The 14040-nt window shown below is 49.9% G+C and overlaps 1 protein-coding gene across 7 annotated transcripts in view; it reads left to right on the forward strand.

Moving 5' to 3' along the window:
* LOC139764769 (neuronal acetylcholine receptor subunit alpha-7-like) overlaps nucleotides 1-14040 on the forward strand; it is a 32157-nt gene that overhangs the window by 8573 nt on the left and 9544 nt on the right. For 2 of the 7 annotated variants that reach the window (XR_011716459.1, XM_071691639.1), the window contains exons 1-2: nucleotides 8225-8335; nucleotides 11896-12794. Coding sequence is in view for 1 of the 7 variants with exons in the window: in XM_071691639.1 (XP_071547740.1) it covers nucleotides 12722-12794 (73 nt within the window). In the remaining 6 variants the exon portion in view is untranslated. Of the gene's footprint in view, nucleotides 1-7837; nucleotides 8154-8224; nucleotides 8437-11895; nucleotides 12795-14040 lie in introns of those variants that run through there. The other 5 variants (XR_011716464.1, XR_011716463.1, XR_011716462.1 and 2 more) reach the window with 4 other exon arrangements.

Below are 14040 nucleotides of genomic sequence, written 5' to 3' on the forward strand. Positions count from 1 at the left end.
CAACCCTAGCATCTCCAGGAGCCTCCTGCTACCCTAGCACCTCTCCAGGAGCCTCCTCCTACCTTAGCACCTCTCCAGGAGCCTCCTGCTACCTTAGCACCTCTCCAGGAGCCTCCTGCTACCCTAGCACCTCTCCAGGAGCCTCCTGCAGCCCTAGCACCTCTCCAGGAGCCTCCTGCAACCCTAGCACCTCTCCAGGAGCCTCCTGCTACTTTAGCACCTCTCCATTAGCCTCCTGCTACCCTAGCACCTCTCCAGGAGCCTCCTGCAGCCCTAGCATCTCCAGGAGCCTCCTGTAAACCTAGCACCTCTCCAGGAGCCTCCTGCAACCCTAGCACCTCTCCAGGAGCCTCCTGCAACCCTAGCACCTCTCCAGGAGACTCCTGCTACCCTAGCACCTCTCCAGGAGCCTCCTGCAACCCTAGCACCTCTCCAGGAGCCTCCTGCAACCCTAGCACCTCTCCAGGAGCCTCCTGCAACCCTAGCACCTCTCCAGGAGCCTCCTGCAACCCTAGCACCTCTCCAGGAGCCTCCTGCAACCCTAGCACCTCTCCAGGAGCCTCCTGCATCCCTAGCACCTCTCCAGGAGCCTCCTGCATCCCTAGCACCTCTCCAGGAGCCTCCTGCATCCCTAGCACCTCTCCAGGAGCCTCCTGCATCCCTAGCACCTCTCCAGGAGCCTCCTGCATCCCTAGCACCTCTCCAGGAGCCTCCTGCATCCCTAGCACCTCTCCAGGAGCCTCCTGCATCCCTAGCACCTCTCCAGGAGCCTCCTGCAACCCTAGCACCTCTCCAGGAGCCTCCTGCAACCCTAGCACCTCTCCAGGAGCCTCCTGCTACCCTAGCACCTCTCCAGGAGCCTCCTGCAGCCCTAGCATCTCCAGGAGCCTCCTACAACCCTAGCACCTCTCCAGGAGCCTCCTGCTACCCTAGCACCTCTCCAGGAGCCTCCTGCAGCCCTAGCATCTCCAGGAGCCTCCTGCTACCTTAGCACCTCTCCAGGAGCCTCCTGCTACCTTAGCACCTCTCCAGGAGCCTCCTGCAACCTTAGCACCTCTCCAGGAGCCTTCTGCTACCTTAGCACCTCTCCATGCCTCTCTACCTAGCACTCTCCAGACTCCTCACCCTGCACTCAGAGCCTCCTGACCTAGCACCTTCCAGGAGCCTCCGCACCTGCATCTCCAGGAGCCTCCGACCCTAGCATCTCCAGGACCTCTGACCCTAGCACCTTCCAGAGCCTCCTGCAACCCTAGCACCTCTCCAGAGCCTCTGCACCCTAGCACTCTCCAGGAGCCTCTACTACACCTCTCATAGCTCTCTACCCTACACTCTCCAGGAGCCTCCTGCAGCCCCTCTCCAGAGCCTCTGCACCTAGCACCTCTCCAGAGCCCCTGCACCCTAGCACCTCTCAGAGCCTCTGCAACCTAGCACCTCTCCAGACCTCCTGCACCTAGCACCTCTCCAGGAGCTCCTGCACCAGCACTCTCCAGGAGCCTCCTCTCCTAGCACCTCTCCAGGAGCCTCCTGCACCTACTCTCAGGAGCCTCCTGCAACCCTAGCACCTTCAGAGCCCTCAACCTAGCACCTCTCCAGGAGTCTCCTGCAACCCTATCACCTCTCCAGGAGCCTCCTGCATCCCTAGCACCTCTCCAGGAGCCTCCTGCAACCCTAGCACCTCTCCAGGAGCCTCCTGCAACCCTAGCACCTCTCCAGGAGCCTCCTGCAACCCTAGCACCTCTCCAGGAGCCTCCTGCAACCCTAGCACCTCTCCAGGAGCCTCCTGCTACCCTAGCACCTCTCCAGGAGCCTCCTGCCTCCCTGAGCACCTCTCCAGGAGCCTCCTGCATCCCTAGCACCTCTCCAGGAGCCTCCTGCAACCCTAGCACCTCTCCAGGAGCCTCCTGCAACCCTAGCACCTCTCCAGGAGCCTCCTGCAACCCTAGCACCTCTCCAGGAGCCTCCTGCTACCCTAGCACCTCTCCAGGAGCCTCCTGCTACCCTAGCACCTCTCCAGGAGCCTCCTGCAGCCCTAGCACCTCTCCAGGAGCCTCCTGCTACCCTAGCACCTCTCCAGGAGCCTCCTGCAACCTAGCATCTCCAGGAGCCTCCTGCAACCTAGCACCTCTCCAGGAGCCTCCTGCTACCCTAGCACCTCTCCAGGAGCCTCCTGCAACCCTAGCACCTCTCCAGGAGCCTCCTGCAACCCTAGCACCTCTCCAGGAGCCTCCTGCACCCCTAGCACTCTCCAGGAGCCTCCTGCATCCCTAGCACCTCTCCAGGAGCCTCCTGCAACCCTAGCACCTCTCCAGGAGCCTCCTGCAACCTTAGCACCTCTCCAGGAGCCTCCTGCTACCCTAGCACCTCTCCAGGAGCCTCCTGCTACCTAGCACCTCTCCAGGAGCCTCCTGCAACCCTAGCACTCTCCAGGAGCCTCCTGCAACCCTAGCACCTCTCCAGGAGCCTCCTGCATCCCTAGCACCTCTCCAGGAGCCTCCTGCAACCCTAGCACCTCTCCAGGAGCCTCCTGCTACCCTAGCACCTCTCCAGGAGCCTCCTGCTACCCTAGCACCTCTCCAGGAGCCTCCTGCATCCCTAGCATCTCCAGGAGCCTCCTGCAACCCTAGCACCTCTCCAGGAGCCTCCTGCAACCCTAGCACCTCTCCAGGAGCCTCCTGCTACCTAGCACCTTTCCAGGAGCCTCCTGACTAGACTCTCCAGAGCCTCTGCAACCCTGCACCTCTCCAGGGCTCTGACTAGCACCTCTCAGACTCCTGCACCAGCACCTTCCAGGCCTCCTGCACCCTACACTCAGAGCCGACCACACAGGAGCCCCGCAACTACACCTCCAGAGCTCCCACCCTACATCAGGACCTCTGACTAATCTCCAGGCTCTGACCTAACCTCCAGGAGCCTTCACTACATCTCAGACCTCGAACTAGACCTTCCAGAGCCCCTGCTCCACACCTCAACTCTGACAGCATCAGGACCCTCACTCACTTCCAGAGCCCCTGCACCACATCTCAGGAGCCCTGCACTACATCAGAGCCTCTGCACCCTAGACCTCTCCAGGAGCTCTCACCTACACTCTCAGGAGCGCACCAGACTCTCCAGAGCCTCTGAACCTAGACTCTCAGACTCCTGCACCTACACCTCTCCAGGAGCCGCACTAGACTCAGACCCTACTACACCTCTCAGGACTCTCACAATCAGAGCTCTAACAGCACTCCAGGACTCCGACCAGCACTTCCAGCCTCACTACACTTCAGGAGCCTCCTGCTACCTAGCACCTCTCCAGGAGCCTCCTGCACCCTAGCACTCTCCAGGAGCCTTCCCTGCACTCTCCAGGAGCCTCCTGTACTAGCACCTCTCCAGGAGCCCCTGACCCTAGCACCTCTCCAGGAGCCTCCTGCAACCTAGCACCTCTCCAGGAGCCTCCTGCTACCTTAGCACCTCTCCAGGAGCCTCCTGCTACCTTAGCACCTCTCCAGGAGCCTCCTGCAGCCCTAGCATCTCCAGGAGCCTCCTGCAACCCTTAGCACCTCTCCAGGAGCCTCCTGCAACCCTAGCACCTCTCCATGAGCCTCCTGCAACCCTAGCACCTCTCCAGGAGCCTCCTGCTACTTTAGCACCTCTCCATTAGCCTCCTGCTACCCTAGCACTTCTCCAGGAGCCTCCTGCAGCCCTGGCATCTCCAGGAGCCTCCTGCAACCCTAGCACCTCTCCAGGAGCCTCCTGCATCCCTAGCACCTCTCCAGGAGCCTCCTGCATCCCTAGCACCTCTCCAGGAGCCTCCTGCATCCCTAGCACCTCTCCAGGAGCCTCCTGCATCCCTAGCACCTCTCCAGGAGCCTCCTGCATCCTAGCACCTCTCCAGGAGCCTCCTGCATCCTAGCACCTCTCCAGGAGCCTCCTGCATCCCTAGCACCTCTCCAGGAGCCTCCTGCATCCCTAGCACCTCTCCAGGAGCCTCCTGCATCCCTAGCACCTCTCCAGGAGCCTCCTGCATCCTAGCACCTCTCCAGGAGCCTCCTGCATCCCTAGCACCTCTCCAGGAGCCTCCTGCATCCCTAGCACCTCTCCAGGAGCCTCCTGCAACCCTAGCACCTCTCCAGGAGCCTCCTGCAACCCTAGCACCTCTCCAGGAGCCTCCTGCAACCCTAGCACCTCTCCAGGAGCCTCCTGCAACCCTAGCACCTCTCCAGGAGCCTCCTGCAACCCTAGAACCTCTCCAGGAGCCTCCTGCAACCCTAGCACCTCTCCAGGAGCCTCCTGCAACCTTAGCACCTCTCCAGGCTGAAAGTCTGGGAAGGAAAGAGAGAGAGAGAGAGAGAGAGAGAGAACTCCAAAACCCACCGGGAGTATTTGAGAGAGGGAGGGAGGGGCACAGGCCCAAGACCTCGTTTTCTACCTTATTTTTTTTCGTATTGGAGAAAACGTCGTATGGGTGACTAGTATATATCCTCAGTGTTTACCTTTCAGTCCATCGCCTTCGTTCTGTTCCTCCATTCCTGCTGGACTGAAGGTGAACAAAACACACATGGATACAGTATGACGAGCGTCATAAGGACGAGTTGGATACAGAATACAGTATGCCATCATGTCGTAAATCAATGTTGTATAGAAGTTAAGAAGGCGAGCGGATAATTCAGTGGGAGAGAATTACCTGCAAATTATCATGACAGGAGGGCCCATGTGTGCGCACTGACAGATGGGTGACAGGAGAGGGCCCATGTGTGCGCACTGACAGATGGGTGACAGGAGAGGGCCCATGTGTGCGCACTGACAGATGGGTGACAGGAGAGGGCCCATGTGTGCGCACTGACAGATGGGTGACAGGAGGGCCCATGTGTGCGCACTGACAGATGGGTGACAGGAGAGGGCCCATGTGTGCGCACTGACAGATGGGTGACAGGAGGGCCCATGTGTGCGCACTGACAGATGGGTGACAGGAGAGGGCCCATGTGTGCGCACTGACAGATGGGTGACAGGAGAGGGCCCATGTGTGCGCACTGACAGATGGGTGACAGGAGAGAGGCCCATGTGTGCGCACTGACAGATGGGTGACAGGAGAGAGGCCCATGTGTGCGCACTGACAGATGGGTGACAGGAGAGAGGCCCATGTGTGCGCACTGACAGATGGGTGACAGGAGAGAGGCCCATGTGTGCGCACTGACAGATGGGTGACAGGAGAGAGGCCCATGTGTGCGCACTGACAGATGTGTGCGTCATGGTAGACCAATTCTGGGTCAGGGAGGTGGTCAAAACATGACCTTGAGTTGCAAAACACTGATATGAGGATATTCGACTTCAAAATTCCTGTCTGTTAGTGTAATGTTCCTGTCTATCTGTCAGTGTAATGTTCCTGTCCGTCTGTCAGTGTAATGTTCCTGTCTATCTGTCAGTGTAATGTTCCTGTCCGTCTGTTAGTGTAATGTTCCTGTCCGTCTGTTAGTGTAATGATCCTGTCTTTGTGTAATGTTCCTGTCTATCTGTCAGTGTAATGTTCCTGTCTATCTGTCAGTGTAATGTTCCTGTCTATCTGTCAGTGTAATGATCCTGTCTTTTAGTGTAATGTTCCTGTCTATCTGTCAGTGTAATGTTCCTGTCTGTCTGTTAGTGTAATGTTCCTGCCCTTCTGTTTCTTGAAGACTCTCTCTCTCTCTCTCTCTCTCTCTATATATATATATATATATATATATATATATATATATATATATATATATATACATATGAGTGTCTGTCTGTGTGTCCGTCTGTCTGTGTTTGTGTTTATATTTTTGACCTTTGAGATTTGGGTTCCTTTGATGTGTTGACTATTGTTCTTGTTCGCAGGCGTGTTATCATAACTTTGTCTTTGTCTCGTGATGTTTTTTGTTGTTCGTCATGGCCTTATTATCTGGAGGTAAAGAAAAAACATATTTGTCTCACTGGGTTAATGTTTTGTATTTGTTAAAATATATTTTGTGAATTTGCTGGACATGGATGCCCCCATGAACCATTCGTCTTATAGCTTCTAGTGGATGCTATTTATATAATATTAGTATCCCATTATGTTTAGTGATGTATAGTGAATTGTTAATGTATATTATAGAAATGCTAAATGGTTCATGTATATTATAGGAAATGATTTTGTCTGGTATGAGCCACTGGCTTGATGGCGGCCCCCAGGATGAATCACCTTGGCGACACCTGGCATCCTACGAGGCTGGGGGAGATGCCAGGTGTCGCTATCGAGCTCCGGGTTTGTTATGATGAGGGCCACATGTTTCTGGGTGTGTCATCTTTTGGCGTTCAGCTCAGGTCACAAAGGTCAAGCTCTCTTATAGTTCTAAGGGGGTCACTTGTATGTCATTTCAAAGAGCAACTTTTTCCATATATGTATATATATTTTTTCTCCAGGACAAAATACGGTTATATGTAAAAAAAAAAAAAAAAATGTGAAATTTTCAAATTTCGGTTCCAAATTTCGTAAATTTCTCTTCGTTATTTTGGTTTACGACAGGATAAGGTCATGCCGTTAAGTTATTTATAGTAATTACATAGCATGTCGATTTATTTATGTAATTACCTCGTAAATAAGCGAACATAACAATGTCATTGTCGAATACGACCATTAATTTCGGCTAGGGGACGTGACGTCACTGACCCATATATACAAGTAACACCCGCTTTCAATTAAGTCATTAGAAAACACTTTATTGTTTCTCTAAGTTAAAAACCAGTTCGTCTGTGGCTTTATCTAATGTCAATAACTACATGTTTGCTGAAGAAGCTAACCTTATCTCAAACGAATGGTAAATATTTACTTTAAACATCACGTTCAATCTTGCAAGCGCCAAGGAATGTTTCTATATTTCCCTTTTCATATTGACATTTAATGTATATGATGTATATAGATCTTGAAGTGGTTGTTAGGGATAGTTTGTATATATGTGTGTGTATGTGTGGTCCTCTTTAGACTATTGGGTTATTAAAGAACATGTGTAATTAAGAGTCGATTACCACTAGCAAGGTACGTGATGGCCACCTCCCTCCACAACCTAACTTAGTGGAATATATTAGAGGAAGTTATAGTTAAAGTCTTAATTGACCAGTTAGGTCGTTTACTAGTTGTTGACACATCCCTGTGGCCATCCAATAGCCAGGTTAGTTTCAACGTACGGGAGGCAAGACTTAAAACCAAAATGGCTGTTATCAAACTATCATCAGCACATCTTCTGTGATGGCAGCGGGAGAGGGACATGATAATGGCGGGAGGGACATGATAATGGACAAATAAAAGCGGAGAGGAGGGGAATAATGAGCCTAACAGCCGGTGGCCGAGAACAGGAGAGCTTCCAATACGCGCAATAAATCCATCTTCATTTCAAGTGGCGTCGAGATGCCATCGCGTATATTCGTACGTCCATTTCTTCTACCGTTTCTGGAAGGGAAGGGGGTCGAACCCTGGAGCCTATGTGGTGGAGAGATTAATAAGATGGAGGTCAGGAGTAATGGAGGATGTAGCAACTGTGTCTCGTCGTCCTCCTAGTGTGGGAGATATAGCCAGGGGAGAATTGGCCGACCAGGGATCTATTTACGCCACGTCCTGCGCCATGACACAGTGTTGCCCACACAACTGTTTTTCTATTTCTACTTTACTCCCTCTCTCCCCTCCTCTCCCCTCTGCCCTCGCCTGCTTTTATATCTCCCCTCGTCCAGTGGGGGGGGGTTAATAAACCATCTTCTAAGTTGTCTTTAGCGTTTGAATGATGTGCGTAGACTGAGGGAGAGAGGGAGGGAGCCAGCCATTGGTGAGGAAGTTGCCTTCGAGGATGTTTCTCTCTCATCTGCTTCACTCTGCTCCTCCCGCCCTCCTCTTCCTCCTCTACCATCACTAATCCATTCCTCAGGAGATAGATAGAGGCGTCCACTCGATCGAAAACCGTGTGGCACGACCGTACATGGGCAAGATCGAGGAAGAAAGTAGTTAGTGTGTGTGTGGTGATGGCACACACACAGCTGGCCCGTGCGTCCACAAGTGTCTCTTGTGGAAATATATACATTATAATATACCAGCTCACGCGCCCTACGTCTCCCTCATCTACATGGACGGTCAATGAGCCAGGAATGTGTATTGTAGTGTAAAATGGACGAATTCCACCACGTGAAAGGTATAACTCAGAACAAAAATAGAGGAGCATTGAACACAAGGGCATTTGTGTATGTATGTGTGTGTGTCTGTGTGCCGACCCGAGTGGGCAGTGTGGCTGGGTATGTATTGTAGTGTTGCCAGTGGGACGACGCCCTTGTGATAGTGTTCTTACAAGCCCTCCCTCCTTCATGTGTTACTTGTGTTAGTGTTGCTGTGGCTTCGTACGTGATCAGTGTTGCGTTGAACGAGCAGTCGTAAACAACCCCATTCAGTGGAACGGCGGTACGAGCTTGTATTAAATGGTATGAGGTAGTTAAGACCTTTGACCTTATCAGGAAGGTGTCAGGTTGTTCAAAGTTCAGCTATCTAGACCCAAGGGTCGTTCTGTTAAAGGGTCGTATCGTACGGGTGTTCAAAAGGGTCGTACCATCGTGTTGAAGGGTCGTTGTATCTCGTACAATCGTGCTTTCAGTATCATGTCGATATGTTCAAGTCTCGAACCTGTAGCGCCACACCGTTGTTCAAAGATCGAACCTCCTCTGTTCAAGAGACTACTGCTGTGTTCAAAGATCGAACCTTCCTGTTAAGGGGTTTGAACTGTTGTGTTCAAGGATCGTACCGTCCTGTTAAGGGGTTTGAACTGTTGTGTTCAAAGATCGTACCCTCCTGTTAAGGGGTTTCAAACGTTGTGTTCAAGGATCGTACCCTCCTATTAAGGGGTTTTAACTTGTGTTCAAGGATCGAACCTTCCTGTTAAGGGGTTTGAACTGCTGTGTTCAAGGATCGTACCTTACTGTTAAGGGGTTTTACCTTGTGTTCAAGGATCGTACCTTACTGTTAAGGGATTTTAACTTGTGTTCAAGGGTCGTACCGTCCTGTTAAGGGGTTTTAACTGTGTTCAAAGATCGAACCTTTCTGTTAAGGGGTTTTAAGTTGTGTTCAAGGGTCATACCGTCCTGTTAAGGGGTTTTAACTTGTGTTCTAGGGTCGTACCGTCCTGTTAAGGGCTTTTAACTTGTGTTCAAGGATCGAACCTTTCTGTTAAGGGGTTTTGTGTTCAAGGGTCGTACCGTCCTGTTAAGGAGTTTTAACTTGTGTTGAAGGGTCCTACCGTCCTGTTAAGGGGCTCTAACCATTGTGTTCAAGGATCGTACCGTCCTGTTAAGGGGTTCTAACCATTGTGTTCAAGGGTCGTACCGTCCTGTTAAGGGATTCTAACCACTGTGTTCAAGGATGGTAGTGAAGCCTCTGTACTGCACTTGGATGTATACACGTTACAATTTCTCCAGAGAGACGAGAAAATGTATTGAGTTTGTTTCCAATTTTTCAAGACAGATGTTCAGTGCAAGAAATTTCACCCAGGTTCCATTTAACATGAACCCATTTTCTTTATTGATTAGAAGAGTAGTTTGAACGATACATTTACACAGTCCATGGTTTGATAGATGGAGCAACGAAAGGAGATATCTATGTCGGATGGTGATATGTAGAAGACAGACGATATATAATGGAAAATGATAAGCTGCTTGGGTTGGCCAGATGCATTCCCACTGTCAGCAGTGGCACCAATCAATATGATAGACCAATGCAAATGGAATATATTTTTTTTATTTGCATTATAGACAGAAAGTTGTTGAAATTAGTCCAAATTGATCATCCATAATTTAGGAAAAGCAAAAAAAAAATCTTTTAATTACAGGATTAGTGTACTCTTAGCCCCAGGGAATTTCTTACGATTGTGAAAATGTCCATTATCCTAATTATCTCTCGTCTTCGATATACCCGTTGTATACGCGTATTGGTTTACCGAAACACCCACCCTTGGTGATTTCCTCCATCGATATGCTTATAATGGGTTAGTGTAGTTGTACTTAAATTGCGAGATTGCCTTGGTCAACTTTGTTATATATATAGGTTCGTTAAAGTTTCGTTATAGTCTGTGGTTGTTACGTAACGACCCTTGGACACGACCTAACGATCGTTAAGCACGTTGGTACGATGTTGTGAGCACGGCGGTACGACCTGTGGCTGTGATGGCTTGGCCATTGACCTGACCCTTGAAGGATTAGCTCAATGGCCAGGGTCATATAGGCCAAAGGCTTCGACTATGGATTGAGTGATCGCACCGTCGCAATCAAGGGTCGTACCGTCATACTCAAGGGTCGTACGATCGTTTAATAGCGAAATGACTACAGCGCGCGTGGACTGTGGCATTTGACTTGGGAATTTTACCAAATGGCGTCCTAGCTTCGTCTCTTCGTTGTATATCAACTGACTGTTATATTTCTCTCTTGTGTCTCCCCTGATGATGTGGTATACCTGGGTCGACGCGCTGTCAGTGGACTGAACCAGGGCATGTGAAACGTCTGGGTTAAACCATGGAAAGGTCTGTGGGGCCTGGATATGGAAAGGGAGCTGTGGTTTCGGTGCATTACACATGACAGTTAGAGACTGAGTGTGAACGAATGTGGCCTTTTTTTTGGGGGGTCCATTTTGCTGGCGCTACCTCGCTGAAGCAGGGGTATCGATGCAGTTTTCTGTGGGACCTGGGTAGCGAAAGGAGTGGATGAATGCAAGCACGTATAAATATGTACATGTGTATATATATGTATATGTATGTATGGGCGTTTATGTTGCTCAGTAGTTAAATACTTCATGTATATCATGTCCTCAACCAAAATTAAGTTATTATCAATAGCGCTATTCTTTTTCCACCCAAAACCCAACAAGCACCAACCATCCATCAACATCCCAGCGTCTATAGTTGGAAAACGTATTCCAGATAGGATTAGATAAGAGGTTAGCGTACCACCACTTATGATGCTCATCATGGTTTTCGACACCATTGCTCGTGTGTCTGATTGGATCTGTACGAGTTCTGATAGGATAGAAATGCAGGATGGGAGTCAAGCAGTAGATATTATGTATCTAGATTTTGAAAATGCTTTTGATAAGTTTCTGCATCAAAGTTCACTAGCCAAAAAATTTAAGTCACGCGACAGTGATGGTGGTTGTACTTCAGTGGATAAGAAAAATTGGGGGTTTGACCGGCCAGAAAGAGTTTGGATGAACGGGCGTAACCTCGGAGTGGCTAGACGTTTGGCTAGACGTAAGAAGTGGAGTGCCACGGGGGATCCATCCAGGGAAAACCCTTTTCTCTTACATATATGGATGACGTATTGCATTGCAGGAGGCGGGGGCCCCCCCAAACCCCCCTCCAAGGTGATCACCCCACCCCCCCCCAACACTTCCCACGTCAACAGTTTATATGGTTTCTGCCCTTCTCCCCCCACACACACAACCCCCCTCCCTCGTAAACATTGAGTGTCTCCACACACACTCTGCCACCCCTTCCCTTCCCCTCACATTCCCCCACCACAACAGACACAACCAAACCACAACCCAAGATGACATGTGCTCCCAATACACCCCATCACTTACAACACACAAGTACAATCGACTTTGCTCTTCCCTCCCCACCTTATGAAATTTACCCACGAAATTAATATCATTTTAGATCTTGTTTTCGGTCAATGGCTGCTTGTACTTGTGAATGATGGCTTAGATTGGGCAAGGCCAGACTGGGGGGCTGGTTAGAGAGAGAGAGAGAGAGAGAGAGAGACAATGGACGTGGGAAATAATCCATGGTAAAGCCATCTTGTTTTTAGTGATTATATGATATATGTGCGAAGCCATTTATTTTGTTTCTTGTTATAGTCATTCTATAACTGTGACCTAAGTCCTTAACTTCTCCCTCACAGGTAAACATACGAGGTCAGCTGGTGTTAGTGTGATCCAAGGTCAGCTGGTGTTAGTGTGATCCAAGGTCAGCTGGTGTTAGTGTGATCCAAGGTCAGCTGGTGTTAGCGTCATCCAAGGTCAGCTGGTGTTAGTGTCATCCAAGGTCAGCTGGTGTTAGTGTCATCCAAGGTCAGCTGGTGTTAGTGTCATCCAAGGTCAGCTGGTGTTAGTGTCATCCAAGGTCAGCTGGTGTTAGTGTCATCCAAGGTCAGCTGGTGTTAGCAGACGTGATGTAGAGTCATCCAAGGTCGCCTGATGTCATCCAAGATGTGTCATCCAGCATCACCCTCTATCCACTAAGGTCAACTGGGGGTCATCCAAGGTCATCCTCTTCTCCGTTGAGGTCAAGTGGGATCTTGCAAGGTCACTTGATCACTGAAGGTCAAGAAGGATCCTTGAAGGTCAGACTGGGTCACCAGTGGGGTGGGACAGGCCAACTGGGGGGGTGGTCAACATTGTGATTGACTCTGTCACTTAGGTCAGCTGGCTTGACCCCACCACCGCGGTCAGACAAGGTCACCATTAGACCACTAGTTCTCTCTACCACAACCACCTGCAACACAAGAGGACCATCCACAACCACTCCATAGCCACCACTGCAGGTCACCTTCAAGCTCCAATCTACCCACCACTGCCAACACATCTCTCTAGCCACTCCAAGAAACACACCTACAACCCTCCAAAGGTTTACCCCCAAAACGACCAGCGACAACTCCAAACCCACTTACAACCACCTGGGGCCCCACCTACAAGCAGTGGGAGGTCATTCTTCAACCACCTACAATCATGAGAAATATGTTGGGAATGCTTCGTGACCTGGGTCAAGCTGTGGCACTCCTACTGCTGTTTATATGGACGTGTAAGTACATCAATATATATTTTTTTTCATTCCATTCTTTCAGTTTTTCCAGTAATATGTAATCTAGTTTCACTCTGTGTTTTGCTCTATGTTTTCCTGTAATGTGTTTTGCTGTTTCGCCAGAAAGTAACGTAACTTTGGATTCGAAGTGTTGGGCAAAATCAGCAATAGTTTGGAATCCAAATTTTGGGGTAAAAGTAAGAATGATTTGGGATCCCAATTTTTGGGTCAAAGTAAGAGTAGTTTGAATTCAAAGTATTTTTGAGTAAAAAGGAAGAATAGTTTATACTGTAAGTATTGGAGTAAAAGGTGAAGATTTGTGAAAGGTTTCACAAAAGAAAAAAAGAATGTTGGGGTGAAGAGTGGTGAGAGTAAGTGAGCTTGGAAAGGAGGCTTGTGTGAGGAAGTACCAGGAGAGACTGAGTGTGGAATGGCAAAAGACGTGAGGATGAGTGGGTGAGGAATGGGATGTATTTAGGAAAGAAGTGATGGCATAGGCTAAAGATGCTTGTGGCATGAGAAACGTGGGAGGTGGGCAGATTAGAGAAAAAAAAAAAAGGGTAGCGAGTGGTGGAATGAAGAAGTCAAGTTGTTAGTGAAGGAGTGAGTCCAACATTCCCCTGCTTCTGATTGCTGTGCAGTCTAGAAGCCTCAGAGGAATGGGTGTTAAGACCACTTTAATGAGAGAGAGAGAGAGAGAGAGAGAGAGAGAGAGAGAGAGAGAGAGAGAGAGATTTCATTGTTTTTCACTATGTGATATTCGCCTCAGAGGGAACCTTGGAGGCAAGACAGTGGTGTAAGGGAGGAAGGACAGCAAATAAGCTAATCACATCTCGAACCACGACTTGAGTCTGACATGGGACGAGGCACAGGTTTCTCTCTCTCTCTCTCTCTCTCTCTCTCTCTCTCTCTCTCTCTCTCTCTCTCTCTCTCTCTCTCTCTCTCTCTCTCTCATATATATATATACCATATAAAGCAACATATAATGGGGGTAAAACAGATAACATGAGAATATCCAAGAAACTGGGAACCATGTCATTAGATTGTAACACAATCATTCTCTTTAGCTGTGTTTCCCTCAGTCCTCAAATCCCTGGTACACCCTGGTCATCACAGGTCACCACTCCTCCTGGTACACCCTGGTCATCACAGGTCACCACTCCTCCTGGTACCTGCCTTGTCCTCCTCTGTCTTACGTCCCTCCTCCTCTCGTCTCTCGTCTTGTCCTCAGCGATGAACATCTCCT

Source organism: Panulirus ornatus, chromosome 51 (assembly GCF_036320965.1).
Source record: "Panulirus ornatus isolate Po-2019 chromosome 51, ASM3632096v1, whole genome shotgun sequence".
In the NCBI taxonomy this organism is placed as follows: domain Eukaryota; kingdom Metazoa; phylum Arthropoda; class Malacostraca; order Decapoda; family Palinuridae; genus Panulirus; species Panulirus ornatus.